Source organism: Enhydra lutris, unplaced genomic scaffold (genome assembly GCF_002288905.1).
Source record: "Enhydra lutris kenyoni isolate GAN:26980312 unplaced genomic scaffold, ASM228890v2 scaffoldscaffold43, whole genome shotgun sequence".
Taxonomy (NCBI): Eukaryota; Metazoa; Chordata; class Mammalia; order Carnivora; family Mustelidae; genus Enhydra; species Enhydra lutris.
This window is the reverse complement of record NW_019154127.1, coordinates 7,610,411-7,622,576: the sequence shown is the minus strand read 5'-3', so window position 1 is coordinate 7,622,576 and position 12,166 is coordinate 7,610,411. Positions and strand designations below refer to the sequence as shown.

The window sequence follows — 12,166 nt, the reverse complement described above, 5'->3', positions numbered from 1 at the left end:
TCTTCATCGCTAATAAATTGAGTAATGATGTAACCCGGTAAGAGGGGCAGAGCACTTCAAGGGCAGACCACAGCCGTGTGGCGTGCAGTGGTCTGGCGGCCAAGGAGCTGCATGTGCGCACCTTGACTGCCCGTCACGAGGAGGAAGGACGTTTTCCTGTGACGATTGCGTTTGCAGGGGAGGTTTACGGCTGAAGGTTAATGCTGACATTGGATCATTGAATGGACCAGGACTTTGGCATGAAGTTGCCCACATGGACTTAAAAGTACTTTATTTCCTCATCCCTGGCACTGTTGACGTTTCAGGTGGATCCCATTTTGTCATGGAGTCCTCCGGGCCATGCTCTGTAGGGTGTTAGCGGCCTGCTACCCTCTAGCTACTGCCCACAAGCAGCTAACCGCCCTCCACTCCCTCCGTCTGTGATTTGAGACGTTTTAGTTCAAAAGGCCTTAACTTTAGAAGAAGCCAAGGTGTAGAAATGGGCCCATCAGTATGGTAACAGTATTCTAGCTGGGGGATGAGGCGCGTGTTGGGGCCCACGGAGGACCAGGAGTGCAAATCTCGAAGCAGACACTGTCTGTCCTGTGAACTGAGGTATAGAGCAGGAGGAGGTCTCGCTGCTTCTGTTGTCAAAGCAGCAGCCGTCAAAGCCTGCAAAAGCCCTCCTCACACAACGCCAGTGGTTGTTCATTCATTCTTTCTTAATTTTTTAAAATTAAAAAATTTTTATTTTTTTAAGATTTTATTTATTTATTTGACAGAGAGAGATCACAAGTAGGCAGAGAGGCAGGCGGAGAGACAGAGAGAGAGAGAGAGGGAGGAGGAAGCAGGCTCCCCAGTGAGCAGAGAGCCCAACACGGATCTCGATCCCAGGACCCTGGGATCATGACCTGAGCCGAAGGCGGAGGCTTTAACCCACTGAGCCACCCAGGCGCCCCTCTTAATTTTTTTTTTTTAAAGGTTTTATTTATTTGAGAAAGAGAGTGAGAGAGAACATAAGCAGGAGGGGCAGAGGGAGAGGGAGAAGCAGAGTCCCCCTGAGCAGGAAGCCTGACGTGGGGTTTGATCCCAGGACCCTGAGATCGTGACCGGAGCTGAAGGCAGACACCTAACCCGCTGAGCCAACAGGCCCCCCAGTGGCTGTCCTTTCTCTTACCTCCTGGAGCTCTGGAGGTCTGCTTGTAGGGTGAGCCCTCCTTTTCCTCCTGGGCCTCGCTCATGTGTGACTGTGAGTTCCGCATACCTCACTCTGGGTGCTTCTTGGATCTTCTGTGTTCACTTAGCCTGGGGTGCATGTGTGTCATTCCTCATGCTCACGCCCTCTCCTCTGGGCCGAGGTCGGGGAAGAACGTCACTCGTTTTATTTCTGCCACCTGTAAGGGGTCATCTCCAGGAGAACCACTGGCTTTGTCCGCTGGGGAGGAGAGGCCGCAGTTAGGGAGAGAACGCAGGGATAAAAGGGACTCGGATTCAGATGCCTTGAAGGATTTCTCTTCTCTGCCTGAGTCTCTCTCCACAGCTGTTTGGAGGACAGACTCACTCCTGCCCCTGGACGACAGGAGCAGCCCTCAGCTGGCCCGCCATAGCGTGGGACATGCTGGACCGTCTCTGTGAACCTTTTCAGATTGGCATCAACTTTGCACATTTGGACCATTTTGGACAGGACATTTGGACAGTGTTTTTGACTTGGTTAAGCCTTTGGTGGGAATTGAGAGAGGTTACATTGCCTGAAGGCTGACCTCTTGCTTTTTGTTTTCATCATGTTCCTGTAACATCAGGTCAGGAGCTCTGTGTACAACAGGAATCCACAGCTCATCCCTGCCAAAAGCGAAATAAAATAAAGCCAACATGCTTAGGTTGCTCAATATTCTGGCACCTTCCAAGGCTCTAATGGCCTGTTAAAATCTGATCTCAAGAGGACGAGAAGTTCTAGTCTGTTTCCTTATACCAAAGCACACACCACTGATTGGAAATTTCTAGCTGAAAGGAGCTGGAAGTTCTAGCATGTTCCTTCAGAACAAGACAGACTGTTGATTGGTGGGGCTCTTTTATTTATTATTGTTTTTTAAAAAGATTTTATTTATTAGAGAGAGAGAGAGCATGAGCAAGGGGAGGGGCAGAGGGATAAGCAGACCTGCTGAGAAGGGAGCCCGATGTGGGGCTTGGTCCCAGAAACCCTGAAATCAAGACCTGAGCCCAAGGCAGATGCTGAACTGACTGAGCCACCCAGGCGCCCCTAGATGGGGCTGTTTTAATTTCAAGTGGACCACAAAACCTGAACTAGATAAATGAAGTCCTGAATCTTAAATTTAATCCAGGTGAGGGAGGGTGGTGGGGCGGGCATTTCTGGGGTCCCCCAAAGCCCACTTCTTCGATTTGAATGCCTGCAAACATGCTTACAAAGGTGAACGAGGTTCCTCTCCTTCCTGGTATTGTTTCCCGGTGGTCATGACTAACATGTAGGGTGCGAATTTTCACATGACCCATTGTGCTTCCTGGAGTTCAAGAGCGACTTTATTATTATTATTTTTTTTAAAGATTTTATTTATTTATTTGACAGACCGAGATCACAAGTAGGCAGAGAGGCAGGCAGAGAGAGAGGAGGAAGCAGGCTCCCCGCGGAGCAGAAAGCCCGATGCGGGGCTTGATCCCAGGACCCTGAGATTATGACCTGAGCTAAAGGCAGAGGCTTAACCCACTGAACCACCCAGGTGCCCCTTCAAGAGTGACTTTAGTTGGCGTCTCAGCACAATCCTATTTCTAAGGTTTTTTTTTTTTTTAACATAATGCATTACTTATTTCTGGGGCACAGGTCTGTGATTCGTCAGTCTCACACAATTCACAGCACTCACCACAACACATACCCTCTCCAGTGTCCATCACCCAGCCACCCCACGCCTCCAGCAACCCTCAGTAAGCATTAAGAGTCTCTTATGGTTTGTGGTTTGTCGACTAATCAAGTTAAGCAACTTGACCAGGGTCCCCTGGTTAGTGGTACAAGTCGGAACCCGGACAGAGTCTGATTCCTCTCCAGGCTCATGTGCAGCACCGCCTTTCCGCCCGACCGCCGCGATTTCAGTCGGCTCCTTTGAATCTTTTTACTGCTTGTCATGACTCTCCAAACGGTCACGTTCAACGTTTACATACTGTTGATGATCAGAAGGATTTCTGTTGAGGTTTTCAGAAACACAGGTTAGGAGAAACGCTGTTTCTCCTAAGGTCGGCAGGTGGCCCCGATTCACGACTTACGAAGCGGTGTCTTTTTCCCTCAGGCGCACTTAGAACTGCCTCCCAGTTCTGCAGCGGTGCAAGCCCCGGAAGACTTTGATCTGCTCAAATCAAGCAATATCAGAAGATACGAAGTCCTTAGGGAGATCCTGACAGCGCTCGGCCTAAACTGTGACATAAAACGAGTTCCTGCCTTAACACCTCTTTACTTGCTGCCTGGAGCCGAGGTGAGTGTCTGCTCTGGCAGGAAGGGGACGCCTCGGTCGCCTCTCTTCCATGTGGTGTCCCTGTTGTTTCTCCGTGGTCTCGATTTTGATTTCTGTTTCTCTTTTGCCTTTGGGGTCGGGAACCATCTTAAAGATATCCAAGTATAACTGGTATTTTTGGGGTTTGTGTGCAAGGGAAGGAGAGAAGACTGTTGGAGTTTAGAAGCTGTTCTTTCTGAAAGGGCACGGCCTATCCACTTTAGGGGGCAAAGGGTCACTCTTTCATGTGTCAAGAGTGTATTTGGAAACCACCGTTGATTCATTTGGGATTAAAGACCTTTGTTTTGATCCGGGTCTTTCTCAGGGAATGTTTGGATGGGAAAAATCCCAAGTTTCGTTTCATTCGTGCTGATGTGTGCCATCTTGTGGCAGAAGGGGCTCCGAGTTCAGTTCCTAGGGTTTAGTGGTGTCTGAAAGGAACATGCCCGCGGAGCTGGGAAGGTATTCAGGAGTTTTCCTGGACTTTGTCTGCATTTGATGCCTGTGGTTGTTACCTGGTTTGGGCAGTTTGCCAGATTCTCTGGGGTGTCTCCTCCTGCTAATGCCTTTGCTTTGCCAAGCTGTCGGTTTCTTACTGATTGTGGCAAATTATTTGGAGGTCTTCTTCCTATCTCCCCGAATAGGGAAATTTGTGAATTTAGTGTGATATAACCCTGCAGTTTCAGCAAATGCCTGATCATCCCGGTGAATTTAAACACCAGACGTACCTGCTTGCCCTTGAAAAGAACAAACTTGGGGCGCCTGGGTGGCTCAGTCTTAAAGCCTCTGCCTTCAGCTCAGGTCATGATCCCAGGGTCCTGGGATCGAGCCCCGCATTGGGGCTCAGCAGGGAGCCTGCTTCCCTTGCTCTCTCTTTGCCTGCCTCTCTGCCTACTTATGATCTCTGTCTCTCAAATAAATAAGTAAAATCTTAAAAAAAAAAAGATTAGGATACCTTATGGGATTGTATGAAGTTCACAAGAAATAATATGTGTGAAAGTTTGGTATGAATTATATTATTTAAAAGACAGTCCAATTATTAATATTACTAGATAATTTGGAGTTTTAATAGGTTACATGTGTATAATGTACCCAAAAGTGCCTGATACCTAAAAAGATGCTGGGTAATGTTTTAAATTTTAAAAATGAATGATATTGCAATGGATGATTTTTTTTCATTTAGGAAGTATCCTTTATTGCATTTTCATTATGGTTTTTAGTCAGTTTGCACTCTCCTTATTTTATTTTCTATTAAAATTTTTTTTTCAAGTTTATCTATTTTAGTAATCTCTTCACCCAATGTGGGACTCGAACTTACAACCCCCAAGATCAGGAGTCCCATGTTCTTCCGACTGAGCCAGCCAGGTGCCCAGGACTCTTTTTAATGGGTGCTCTTGGGGATTCATGGTATGACTTTGGTTTGTGCCTTTATCTTGGGACTCAGAACTCCACATCGTCTGTCTCTATTTTCAATGTTCAGTTAATAGAAGGAAAAGCATCAGATCCATCTTGTGATTTGTATTAAAATAAAGTGGGTCATCAGAAATTCCCCTCCTATACATAGCCCACCTGCCATCCTCCCACAGTGGAGGGATGGGGCAGAGCCTCGTGGGTAAGGGTTACTGGTCCCAGGAGAGCTGTGACTGTTATTCTCCTAAATCTTCTCTCTCCTTCCTTTCCTGGTCTTAGAGGGCTGAGACTGGATATGTGAGGAAAGGCCTGCTGTTCTGAGGTCCGGGAGCGAGATAGACCAGGCTGGCCCTTGGCAGTGCTCGGTGGTCTTTCCTGGGAGTTCCGACCGCACTGGTCTTGGGACTTGCCCCTCTGGATGTATCAGTGAGGAGGAAACCGTGTTCTCAAGGTTGAAACTCTAGGCATTTCCGTGGTTCTTTAGGGTGGGTATGACCTGAAACACCTAAGCAGAGGGTTTGTGTTGTGTGTCTGCTTATATTACTGTACCAGTAGATGCTTCCTAGTTTTGTCCGTTCCGTTCTTCAGACTGCCTGTGGGTGTGGGGATACGTTTCCCCTAGTGATTGGGGACCCTCACTCACAAACCTTGGGAATGAAGTGTTGAACGAGATTAAAGCAAGTTATTTGTTCTATATGTGGACACACAGATGCCCCACACAGACTCCAAGCCTACCAGGTTCCTCTTTACATAATAACTTGGGGAAAGAGCAAGTTTCAGAAACGTTCTCTTCCCATTTTCGGATTTTCCCGTTGGTCTGGTAGCTGTCGGATCTTTACTGCGGATTGCTTTTTCTCCCGACTGCTCTTCTCTGACTTCCTTTTCTCTTGGGGAGCCCAAGGCACCGAGGGTGTGAACGTGCGGTTGCTGTGTGTGTCCTCGTTTCTTCGTTTTATCGACTCCTCCTAGAAGACTTTGAATCTGCAGTTAAAGGAAATACAAGGATTCAGAGAGTTAGAGTATGTTTTCCCGAAATACACTTATCGTGCAATGAATGTGAAGGTAGACCGAGCCCCACCTCGATGGCCTTTCTGGAGGCAGCTGCGTAATTCCTCGCGGTCGTCTCCTTACGCCGACCTGGAGACTTCTGGGAGCATCTTCTAGCCCTTCATTGTGCGGGTGGCTCAGCGTTTGCAGACCGTTTGGGATGACAGACTGGGAAGAGAGCTGGGTGATACGTTCTGTTTAGTTTTCTTTCCTGCAGCCTTCCTACTAGATCTCATGGATCTGCCTGGAATTAAGGCACGTGGAGAGGATGTTGGCCTCCCGGCATCTGTACCCCACGGCCCATCCTTAGATTTGTCCCCTACAGGCCCGGCAGTTTCCATGCCTGCGCTGGCTCAGGGCTCCCGGAACCCACTCTGTGCTGTTGGGAATCGACCGCCTCTCACCGCACGGTGTCGCTGCTGAGCTAGGCTGCCCGGGGAACAGACCCCCCCCCTGGACCGCAAGCCCTTCGGAGGATTTTTTTTCCCTCTCAGCACCAGCTTCGCATATTCCGCTGTATTGGTGGCACTTTCTTATGGGTCTGCAGGAATTCTTTCAGCGCCACAGTTAATAGTCATCCTTCCTCAGGGATCTGGCTGTGTCCTAGCACCGTTCGAGGATGGAACGTGAAAGAACACAGTAAACACGCGAGTGACCCGAATGGTTTCGCTGCCTACCAGCTGTGTTTGCAGAGCTTGGTGTTGAGGCCCTCGCTCTTAGAGTGCAAAGTACAGAAGACTTACGAGGTATCCGGGAGCTTCCCCGTTACTGCCATACAAATGGAAAACAATAAGATGATGATCGAGGTAGGAAAAAACCCTCCCCCAAAGCACAGTCCCCTCTCGGCGTTTGCTGGGGGTATGTTCCGAGACCTTTCCCGGCACCCACACGCCCCAGCAGCATGTGATTTCCTCTGTAAAATCCAGTCACGTGTGGCCTCATACGCGTCCCCATGCAAGACACCACGAGGAAGCAGGGCTCTGCTGAGGCTGGCCCCTGGGGGACCAGGGACTTCCCATTTAACCAAAACTCCCAGGGGCAGGATTGAAATTCAGGCCTCAGCAAAATTAGCTCTGTCTGAGCAAACAAAACCCACGAACACGTGGATACCACAGACGTGTCTACAGAAAAGGGACTGGAGGGAAATCCAGATTCTAGGGTATATTTCTGGATGGTGGGTTCGGGGTGGTGATACTAAACATCTGTATTTTCTTTTTTTTTTTTTTTAAAGATTTTATTTATTTATTTGACAGACAGAGATCACAAGTAGGCAGAGAGGCAGGCAGAGAGAGAGGGGGAGGCAGGCTCCCCGCTGAGCAGAGAGCTGGATGCGGGGCTCTATCCCAGGACCCTGGGATCATGACCTGAGCCGAAGGCAGAGGCTTAACCCACTGAGCTACCCACGTGCCCCTAAACTTCTGTATTTTCTAAAATTTCTGTAATGTACGTGTATCATTTTTGTAACGAGCAAAACCAGTTATTCAAAATGCACACAAGATTACTCTTACTGGACTCTGAAGGCATCCCAGAAATGGTCACAGCTTGAATGTTAAGAAGCAAGGACTTAAAAAAAAAAATAAGGACGTGTGTAGGTATTGATAGTTTATTTAATAATCGGCGTCTGTATTAATTACTCTAACGGCGTTAGCTTTGTTAGTAATGACCCGACTCTGGTGGACGGCCAATGACGGCTACACTGCTGGGTTTAATCGTGGCTCTCTTTCCTGTGTGGATGCCCCCGGGGCCTCAGCACTGCATTCACACTTGTGGGTGGAAGGTGCTTCTGGGTGTCCTGGGGGTCCTGGTGGAAGCTTGTCATTGAGTGTCCCCACCCCTGCTGGGATGTTCCTTCAAGGAACCCCTTGCACTTTTTCTCAGAGAAGACCACAGCTGTGCTGACGTCTACACAGGGAGCCCTCTCAAACAGATTAACTTCCTTCCTGGAAGTGTGACCAGAGTGAGAGGCTCAGAGGACACATGGCTGACCCCAGCTTTCTGGGCAGCCACCACACTGACCTCCTGCCACCGGTGTTGCCGCTGGTGCTGCCGGGAAGGGAGCAGGAATACACCTTCCTGTAGGGGACGTGTGTGTGTGTGTGTGTGTGAGTGTGTGTGTGTGTGTGAGTGACCCCAATTGGATAGAAAAACACAGCTCGTTCCCTTGCAGCACCTAAAGTCCCATGGAAAAACTGGCCCTCTTACTTCCATTTCTCTGGGCTCTGTTTCCATTTTTGTCTCTACCGGGTGAGGGTGTGCATGAGCTCGAGGGTTTGCACTTGGAGGGGCAGCTGGTTGATGGGGACAAGCCAGGATGGGATCTCAGTAGGTCCCTTTCGATCCTGCAAGCTGATCCCGGGGAGAGGAGAGAGGATGGGACTGCACACAGCCTGCCTGGCATGTTCCCTTACCCTGGGACACCACTGCTTGGGGTCTGGGGCTTTCTGAAACGACAAAGCTGGCATTCTTTTGGGTGTTCCTTATGGCTGGTAGCTGATGGTCCGGAGGCGTCCGGAGGCAGGCAGGATGTTGGCAGGAGTCCTGCCTGAGAGAGGGTATGTGGAGAGGGTATGCGGTTCCTTTGCCTCGGGGTTGAGATATAACCGTAACAAGAAGGGACAACTGGGGTTCTTTTTAAAGCAGCCATGCAGAGATTGTCATGTTGTGTGTACGTGTGTAATTTCGGTAGTGTGGGTGTTGTGGGATGGGTCCTCTAGCTTTAAAACAAAAACTAGTATCACATTTCATTTGGATTCAGCTCCAGATCGTTTGCTGTGGAATGCCCCCTCCCCCACCCAGAAAGCAGGTAGGAGTCGTTCCGATATCTGTAAATGTATTAAAATTTCCGAGTGCTGTCCCTTCCATCTGGGGAGTTGCTCTTCTGATGCTGGTTGCTTTAGGAAGAAACGGAGACTAAATCATACCACATGGTCCTTATTCCTCCTTCTTTAACTGATCTCCTCGTTGAGCAAACATCTGAGTGCCTACCGTGCTTGAGACCTTTCTGTGGAAGTTTCTGGAAAACAGCCACTTTCCCATCTCGTGGCACGCGGTGTAGGTAACCAGGTGCCTCCCCAGGTGTCTACAGCCTCGTCTGGATCTCACGGTGGCCCTGACAGGTGGGAAGCCAGGGCAGGGGTCCTCACCCCTTGGGAGAGCAGTCTGGGCTGTGGAGCAGGGAAGCATCTCATGTATTTTTCGGAGTTCATTAAAATTCTTTAATTTAAAAGAAAACAAAACTTGCTTTTCGTGTCTTAGCATAGTATTTGGCACGACACCCTCCCTCCCTCTGCCTTTAATCTTAGTTCTGAATCTCAAATAAGTATGGTGAGATGGAAAATTCTAGTGTTACTTTAGCACACAGCTTAGAAAATAATTTTTCGAGATCCAAATTAGAGAGAAACTCAGAATTCCAGGTGCGCCCTGAATGGTGTTTGACATGTGGCTGACGGTGGTGGGAGAGCTATTTTATAATACGGCCCGAGCTAGAGAGCAGCTGGCAGATTAAAGCCAACATTTAAAAGGCTTTTATAGCTATGAATGTTTAGGAGTCTTTCATACACCTTTCTCTCCTTTCTTTCTTCCTTCGCCTAAACTGGAAATGTTTTGTTTCTGTTAACCGACTTCGTGTTGTGGAACATAATACCTGTGGCAAAGGTGACATGATGGGTTTTGACGCTGACATGCAGAAGAGATAATACGCGGGGTGTTTTCCTTAGCTGCCTTTCTGTTTAAGTCTGTCTTTCTCGGGGAGAGGCTTTTAAACAGCTACTGTAGAGACCGACTGGTTATTTGCGTGTTATTTTCACAAGCATGTTTCCAGTAGACTCCTGCAGAGTAACTATGTCTGGGCTGCAGCCCCGGCAGGGACCGATAAGGTGCTCGTGGGAGAGACCGGTGGGCGCAGCTTTGGGTGTTTTCCACTTGGAATGGGTGCTGTTCTAGTTCAGGTCTCCCCAGCTGGCCTGGGAAAGAGGGGTAGGCGAGAGGGAGTGTCTCTCCCTGCTGTTTCCTTTGCGGGGGGTAGCAACCTATCTAGGAAGGGCCCTTTTATTTCCTCAGACTATTTATATCCACCGCTTATGCAGTCATGGATCCGTGGATGGGAAACAGGCCCTTTTGGAATAAAAAGTCCTCCAAGACCAAATGCTTTCTGTCTCCTACACCAGCTCCCCTAATAGCTGTCATGTGTGAGCCGGTACGGGTTATGGCCTTGCCTCCCAGGGAAGCCGATTGAAGCTGTCACTAGGAGTCTTGCAACGTTCTTAGGGGCAGATTTTTGTCTCCTAGGCCTAAAAAGTGCATCCCAGGGAATGAGCCCACGCTGGCCCCGGGCCGGAGAGCACGGCCACGGGGCCCCCTGGAGCTCAGGTGCGGAGCCGTGGGGCCCGTGGTGGCTGCCGTGGCGCTGGGCACCGAGACCTGAGCCCCGTCCATAACCCTCCTGCAGTTTTCAGGCGTGGGAATGACAGGCGGGGAGCACATTCTGTTGCCATTCATGCTCAGAATTCGGGAATGTCGCTCCAGGAATTGTGCTGTCTTGAAAAAGTGTTGGTCACGTTTTGGGGTTTCAAAACGGGGATTTGTGGCCCCGGATGGTGTGTGATCTCATTTCCCCTGCCTGAGCAGGTAGAGACAAGCCGGGTGCCAGGGTGGTTGTGGTCCTGGACCTCCGCAGGGAGGCTGGCTGGGGCCGTCCAGGCAAAGATCTCTCTGGCTTCCTTGCGAAAGCGGGCCAGCTTGGCAGCAGGAAAACTCGGCTAAGGCTAGTCTGTCTCCTGTTCTCGGAGGTAAGAGAATGCTGTAGCCGCGCTCCGTGTGTTCTCATTCTGGCTCCCCGTGGCTGCCTACAAGTGGGTGCGTTTCTCTCGATGCTGCTGTGCCGAGGTTGACCACAGCCTTCCGGACACTGGATGTTTCTAGAAAAACTCTCTATTATCCTCCTGCTTGTGTTATATTTTTCTTTCTTAAAACATTTTCTGGCTTTGGTTTAATTATATAATCAGTGGAAGCGCTGGAGTATAGAATGTAATTTTGGTTCTTATTGCTTGTTGGAGATCCTGGTCCTCATAAAAAATTCTAGAAGTCAGACCCCATTGGGTGACTTGAGGAATGTGGCTTTGAATGAGCCTTTAGAATATTTGTTTCAATGGATATTTTTTAGTGGCATTTGAGTCTTTACAATTTTAACATGTGAATTAGCCTATAAATAAATTATAAATGAATGAATTGAATATGTGCATATATTCCTGTGTTTGCCTTAACTAAAACTTCTAGAAAATGCTATAAGATTGCTGAACTAGAACCTTCCCATGCAGAGGGGTCTTTTTCCCTGAGGATGAGAAAAGATCTAGGTGAAAATATCTACAGATTCCTGCTAAGAAGGAAATGTACTTTCCCATTGGCACACGGAGATGGACAGCATAATCTGGTGCTGTGGTTGTAAATTCTCGCGTGTGTCTCCTGTGCTTGTGTCTGGGTGTGGGGAGATAGGGCTTCTGGGTCAAGAGAAGGATCGTGTTGGCACTCGGCTCTCATAACTCCAAGGTTTAAATTCAGATTCTAAATGGAATCTCTTGCAAAGGCAGACTGGTACCGGGTGAGGCTTTTCTGTGCCCTGAACTATGGAAACGTGCAGTTTAAACCCACTTGCCTCCCATAAGCAAAGTAAAAGTTTGGCAATGAAAAGGAAAATTAGAAGTGAGTATTCTTCTAAGAAAACTTGCAAAGTTTTCCTTTTCTAACGCCATAGGAAAGTATTTGACAAGTTGTTTTCTTGTCTTTGAGGAGAAACAGATCCTCCACACAGCTGTTTATTAGTCAGTAATTGGATGATGGCACCACTTACCCACCTCCCTGTTTTTATTCTCAGTAAATAAGGAAATAGGGGTTTTAAAAGAAACACCACATTGTGGTTCCATAAATTAAAAAACAATGCTCCTTTTTTTTTAAATTTTTTAAATTTTTTTTTAAATTTTTTATTTTTATTTTTATTTTTTTTTAAAGATTTTATTTATTTATTTGACAGAGAGAGATCACAAGTAGGCAGAGAGGCACGCAGAGAGAGAGAGAGGGGGAAGCAGGCTCTTTGCCGAGCAGAGAGCCCTATGTGGGGCTCGATCCCAGGACTCTGGGATCATGACCCGAGCCTAAGGCAAAGGCTTTAACCCGCTGAGCCACCCAGGTGCCCCCTTTTTTTTTTTTTTTTTGAAGATTTTATTTATTTGAGGGCCACCTGG

At 48.3% G+C, this 12,166-nt stretch overlaps 1 protein-coding gene across 1 annotated transcript in view; it reads left to right on the top strand.

Moving 5' to 3' along the window:
* The window catches only part of LOC111155824 (holocarboxylase synthetase), a 205,269-nt gene that overhangs the window by 24,041 nt on the left and 169,062 nt on the right, over positions 1-12,166 (top strand). The window contains exon 5 of the mRNA XM_022516241.1: positions 3,273-3,455. Coding sequence (XP_022371949.1) covers positions 3,273-3,455 — 183 coding nt within the window. The remainder of the gene's footprint in view (positions 1-3,272; positions 3,456-12,166) is intronic.